We start from the raw sequence: 6,034 nt of genomic DNA, 5'->3' as shown, positions 1-6,034 counted from the left end.
CCCCTGGCGTTTGAAATGAAGAACAACAACAATCTTAACCATCCAGTTCCTACTTCATTTAGTTTCACTTTCCATCCATGTTTTGAACAACACGCAAGGGAAGCACGTCCACGTCTTTGGTGCAAGACGAGAGATATGAGAGGCTTCTAAAAAAGGTACGGTAAAGATATTTGCGTTGATGTCATTGTGAAAAAAGGCAATGCCTTTGAAGAGCTCTACTTTGTGAGGTTCTTTTAGATTGTGTCTTTGGATTTGTGCACTTCCTTGAAGTTTCATTTTCTCAGTCTCGTCGTCCGCACACTCACCCATCCCTTGGATTTTCACAGATGTTGTGACCTGATGGTCAAAGTGATCGTATCTTTTATAGAGCGGGAAGGGAATGGATAACTGCGCACTCATCTAGCGTTTATTTCTGAAACAGTGGATGAAAGTGATTTGACGCATACTGTGCCTACTACTGGTCTATTGCTCTTTGTGGACTCCATTTGAACCTCGAGCAGTCAGTGCGCATGTCATGTGAACAGTTCGCACATCTCTCTTCACAGTATACTATCAACATCAACCGTACCTCAAGCCGTTTCCATAGCATTGACTAACGTTGACACAGCAGTTTAATAAAACGAGGTTTATGTTGGTGAAGTTTCCTGGCAACGCCCAGCAGAGGGTGTAATTTGATCAAATATCCAGATACCCCCCCACAAAAACATATTATGTTGGCCTATTACGTGTCAATGACAAATGTATTGACAATTTACGATCAGTGGTTATTGTTGAAGGGAGACTTGGTATACCCACCTATATATTCCTCCTGTATGTTAGTAACCCAGTTTTGCCCAGCAGATGGCGGAGCAGTGTAGGACAGTAAGGGTGAGTGGCCTGCCCACTGATATAAAGGAGGACCGGCTGACAGACAAGCTGTACATCTACTTCCTGAGGGCCAGGAATGGAGGAGGGGAAATAGCACATGTCACCATTGTCAAGGCAACACCCGGCTCTGCCCTCATCACCTTTGAGGACATTGGAGGTCAGTAGGTGTGTGTGTGTATATATATAATGTGTCTGAGGCTCCTGGGAGGGGAGGGCTGGTGGGGTGTGTAGGGGATGGAATGTTAATGAGAAGAGATCAGGAGACTGGAGACGTGATGGTGGTAAATGGACTATTTCACCATAACGTAGAGGCATAAAGTAACTACCGTACATCGTTGCCACTGCAAAGTTCCTTCTCAGTAGATTTCCATCTGGCTCGTTGACCATAGCCACTCTTTTTAAACGTCATTTTGCATCCATTTGCAAGTTAACGGTGAAATGCAAAGTATTATGCTTCGTGTCCTGCCACCATCGATTAACTGTGGGCTCGGGGGTTGGCATACATTAACTGTGGGCTCGGGGGTTGGCATACATTAACTGTGGGCTCGGGGTTGGCATACATTAACTGTGGGCTCGGGGTTGGCATACATTAACTGTGGGCTCGGGGTTGGCATACATTAACTGTGGGCTCGGGGGTTGGCATACATTAACTGTGGGCTCGGGGGTTGGCATACATTAACTGTGGGCTCGGGGGTTGGCATACATTAACTGTGGGCTCGGGGGTTGGCATACATTAACTGTGGGCTCGGGGGTTGGCATACATTAACTGTGGGCTCGGGGGTTGGCATACATTAACTGTGGGCTCGGGGGTTGGCATACATTAACTGTGGGCTCGGGGGTTGGCATACATTTCAAGGAGAGGCCAGGGGCAGGAGTGCTTAGTAAGGGTGTTTCTCTGACTGAGATTGATTGAGGTCTGTGGTGACCCCGCACAGTGGCAAGGAGCGTGCTTCAACATGGCCGACACATTCTGATGGTGGACGGGAAGAAGTATGAACTCACCTTGAGTGAACCTCACAAAGACCTGAACCCAAATAAGGTACGTTGTTGACACAATATTGGGAGAAAGTGACACATTTTGATTAGACTTACATGCTCTCCCTCTTTCTCCCCCCTCTCTCTCTCTCCCGTTCAGGTCATCTTGAGCATGTCTGTTACTGTGGACTACAGCCAGCTACCTGGAGGAAAGGCAGCATTGACCAGCCTTGACAGGAGTCATGATCTCCAGATCCACTATAACAACCCAGAGCAGCTCTGCACCTTGCAGGGCCTCTACTCCCAGGTCCAGGCTGCACTGGCCCAAATACTGGGGCTCCCTGGGGTCCTGGCCTCCACAGATACATCCCCAGCTGGGGCCAATGGTGTTCTGGGAGTCCTTACTAGAGGCACTAGGGGCCAAGTGAAAAGGACTCATACCCAGGAGGCAGCAGACCATCACAGGAGAGGTGATGAGCAAAGTGATCGAGGCTCAGGCCCACTTAGGGACTTTAAGTCTGGAGGTCAGGGATGGGAGGGGGAGGGGACAGCCCAGGCAGAGAGGGGTGCTGTGAGTCTGTCTGAGGAACCCCCCATGGTGGAAGAGGACCTCTCCCTGATCATGGATGCAGACTTGTTCCACTACCTGCAGTGGCACTGTGGAGGGGAGTACCAGGAGATCCTCAGCCAGCATGGGGTAGAGGTGGTGGACGTGACCGCTGAGGGTCTGACCACCCTGTTCCTACAGAGAGTACCCGGGGTGGGGGACATTGGGCAGGAGAGTCTGAGTGGGGCTCGTGCGGACCTGAGCCGGCTCTACCAGGAGAACGAGTCCAGGCTCCGGCGAGCCCAGCTGCCCAAGAGTGTCCTCTCTCCCAGCGTAGGCCTGTCCAGGGCCATGGAGGGCCTGCGGGTCAGGCTGCCCAAGCTGCTGCTCAGTGAGGATGACAGGAACATCTACATAGTTGGCAACAGCATCGACGTGTCCGAAGCCAAACAGTTCCTCCTCCTGGGGGAGAGAGAGGAGGCGGTGGAGGATGTAGCCAGCTTGTTACCATCTCCCTCATCCACATCTGGTTCCTCCAAGCCAGGGGAAGAGGAGAGACTCACACCCACTCTCTCCTCCACAGCAGGAACACCCCTGGATGCCAGGGTAGATAAGCTGCTCAAGCAATATGAGACAGAGAGGAGGACGGAGGGGGCCCGAGGGTATAAGTTTGCCCCCCGCTTCAAGGCATTAGGGCCGGCTGGGCTAGGGACCAGACCTAGGGACACAGTGATGGTAGGGGACACATCTCCAAGCGTACGACCAGGTTTTGGACCCATGTTAGGCCATGACCTGTTTGGCTCAGACAGAGCAGGGTCAGGTGTTGGGGGACTCTACAGGCAAGGTACACAGGGTAGTGGAGAGGATATCCTGTTCAAGAGAGGTGACCCCCTGTTCACCCCTTCCTCTATGGAGAATGGACTCTTCCTGAGCTCATCACCAACAGACCTTGTGCAGCTGGGTGAGACAGCCCCATTCACCTCAACTCTGAACACCTTGTCAGGGGGCACCACCATCTCAACCTCCGGGTCAGGGTCCACCCTAAAGCGGGCCAGTAGTTTCTCTGGGCGGGCCAGGTCCAAGGTCCAAGACCCAGGACAGAGTGAAGCTGAGAAAGCCACAACCAGAGCCAGGTGGTCCAATAGTTTGGACAGGAGAAATGCCTACAGTGCAGAGCTAACCGTCTCCATGGTGATTTGGAATTACATGAAGGAGACCTACGCCACCCGTATACAGGACATGACCTCTGACCTGCAGATGAGGGAGAGCCAATCAGACAAAAGCAGTGACATCACTGTCATCCTTAGGGGGGCGGACTCATCTGTGCTGCACACCTGTCAGTTGGAGATGCAGAGGCTGGTTGCCATGGTGAAGACAGACTTCTGTTTGCAGGAGTTGCGTCTGGCTGAGTTAGGCGTGTCTGACCCAGCAGATGAGACTTTAGAGGTGTGCTGTGCTGAGGTGAGGCAACGGTTCAAGAAGGTCTCCATCCAGACAATGAGAGATAGTGTGTTTCTGATCGGCCCCAAGCAGCTGTGCTCCCAAGTGGGTGCAGCACTGAGGGAGGTGTTCCCTGGGGAGACTGGCCAGAGAGGGGGACAAGAGGACTTCTCTGTCCCATCTACCTCCACTTTCAATCAGTTCAGTCCATTTCAGGTGAATGGGGTCCAGAACTCCACACAATTTCAGACCAATAGCTCTCAGTGGATGTCTGAGACTCAGCGAGGGGGAGAGGAGGGGCCTGGTGCCAACAGGAAGAAGAATGACGTCCAAAGGAGTGATTCTTCCAAGAGGGTGAGGAACAGCGAATCAGAACACAAGAACACAGTTGTCAGCCAATCACCAGCGAGGAAAGACCCTGTCATAAAGGAGAAAGTGGAGAGGGGCGGGACCATGGAGGCAGACGGGAGCAAGACTGACACATTTCTCAGCCATTCAGCGATAGGCAACGGAGGAAGGCCCGGAGCAGTGAATGGTGGCGGTCCCAATCAAGACATGGTCACGCCCCCAAAAGAAAGCAACATGAGATCCGGAGTGACCCAGAAGGACAACAACAGACAGTTTAGTGGAGCAGAGAACCAAGAGATGCCCGGGTCACGGGGAGCGCTGACACGTCACGGCCTGGGAAGGTCTAGTCTGTCTGGGGCACGGACACAGATCTGTGTGTGTGGGGAGAGTGGGGCGTCAGTGACGAGGACAGGGTGTGGGATGACCCTGTGCCCACAGTGCCTTCTCAAAGCCCACGTCCAATGCAAGGTTTGCCCCAAGGCTGAGGTGGCAGTTCCACAGGGCGTCCAGGGTAACATGAGCTACTCTGAGATGCCCTTCAGCCTGCCAGGCCATGGCAGAGACGCCGTCGTTAAGATCACCTACAGCATCCCAGATGGCATTCAGGGGGTAAGGGCAAGACTTCTCTAACAGGCTGATGGGCCAATTACTGTTGACATTCTAAATGTGTCATGTCATTCATGTGCTATTTTTTTCAACTGTCCAAATGCACTCTTGGTATTATTAAATCAGCTTATATTCAAATGTTCAGTTCAAGTATCCCTTGTCAGTAATGTCTTGCTTTGCATTTCTAAGGTCTGTCATGTTTAACTCCTAACACTGTCTGTTGGCTATTGCAATCTGGAACACACCCCATTATCTGCCACCTGTCCCTCTCTTGTTGTAGGAGGGCCACCCCTCGCCTGGCTCTGCGTTTCGGGGGGGAGTATTTGAGGCCTACCTTCCCCTATGTGAGAGGACCAGAAAACTCCTACCGCGGCTGGAGAAAGCCTTCAGGCTAGGCCTCACCTTCACCGTGACGGGCAGGGAGCCAGGGGCCGGGGTCAGCTGGGACAGCATCCCCCACAAGACCAGCCTGCAGGGGGGCAAGTCTGGGTGAGTACTGGAGTCACAGTACCCATTAGTGGCTCTCGACTGAAATAGCAACAGTAAAGAGCAGAAAGTCGGGGGTCAATGTTATGTGCTGGCCGTTTTATTACCTAGATTGTGTCCCAAATGCCACCCTATATATTGCACTACTTTTGGGAATATGGTGCCATTTAAGGATGTAACCTATGTAAGAAAAGCCCTATAGAGCTCTGGTTAAAAGCAGTGCACTATGAGGATTAGGGTGCCATTTGAGATAAACACCATAATGTAATTTTGTGTCCACACAGGAATGGTTATCCAGACTCCACCTATCTGAGTCGCCTGTCTGAAGTACTGAGGGCTCATGGGATTGAGGAGGCCCCTGCCAAGTCTCAAGTCACAAACAAAACCTGACAAGGATAGTCTTTTCTGTGTTTTTATGAAGGTGTTTGTGTCTATCCGGTGTTAAATCTGTACGCTAATCTCTTTTGCACTGTGTCCCTAGACTCCCTAGAAATCTTGGAACGCTTGTGTGAGTCCGTATAGTAATAAGCCAATGAGATAAGTTATTTTGGTTCTTAAGAGTTTTATAGTTGTGCTGTTGTTCATGCTTCAATCAGGACCAATATAATTTCCACAGGTATTTTACGGATGATAGTGACAGGATATACTGAAAAGTGTTTTATTTTAATTGGACCAATACTAGTCCTGGCAGCTGTTGTTTATTTGATCTGTCCTGTGTTTTGAATCCCTAGAGACTTGACAGTAAACATTCCCGTCTTTACCTTA

At 51.1% G+C, this 6,034-nt stretch overlaps 1 protein-coding gene across 2 annotated transcripts; it reads left to right on the top strand.

Moving 5' to 3' along the window:
- LOC124000527 lies at positions 1-6,034 on the top strand. Of its 2 annotated transcripts, XM_046306944.1 has the most exons (6): positions 1-155; positions 841-1,024; positions 1,803-1,906; positions 2,003-4,786; positions 5,064-5,272; positions 5,554-6,034. In XM_046306944.1, the coding sequence occupies exons 2-6, from the start codon at positions 841-843 to the stop codon at positions 5,657-5,659; spliced, it is 3,387 nt and encodes a 1,128-aa protein (XP_046162900.1). In that variant the 5' UTR covers positions 1-155; the 3' UTR covers positions 5,660-6,034. The 2 variants fall into 2 exon arrangements, with proteins under 2 accessions (XP_046162900.1, XP_046162901.1); XM_046306945.1 differs by lacking the exon at positions 1-155 and having other exon boundaries at positions 894-1,032.

The sequence above is a fragment of the Oncorhynchus gorbuscha genome, linkage group LG16, assembly GCF_021184085.1.
Source record: "Oncorhynchus gorbuscha isolate QuinsamMale2020 ecotype Even-year linkage group LG16, OgorEven_v1.0, whole genome shotgun sequence".
Lineage (NCBI taxonomy): Eukaryota > Metazoa > Chordata > Actinopteri > Salmoniformes > Salmonidae > Oncorhynchus > Oncorhynchus gorbuscha.
Note: the sequence above shows the minus strand (reverse complement) of the source record. Positions and strands in the feature narration are given on the sequence as shown.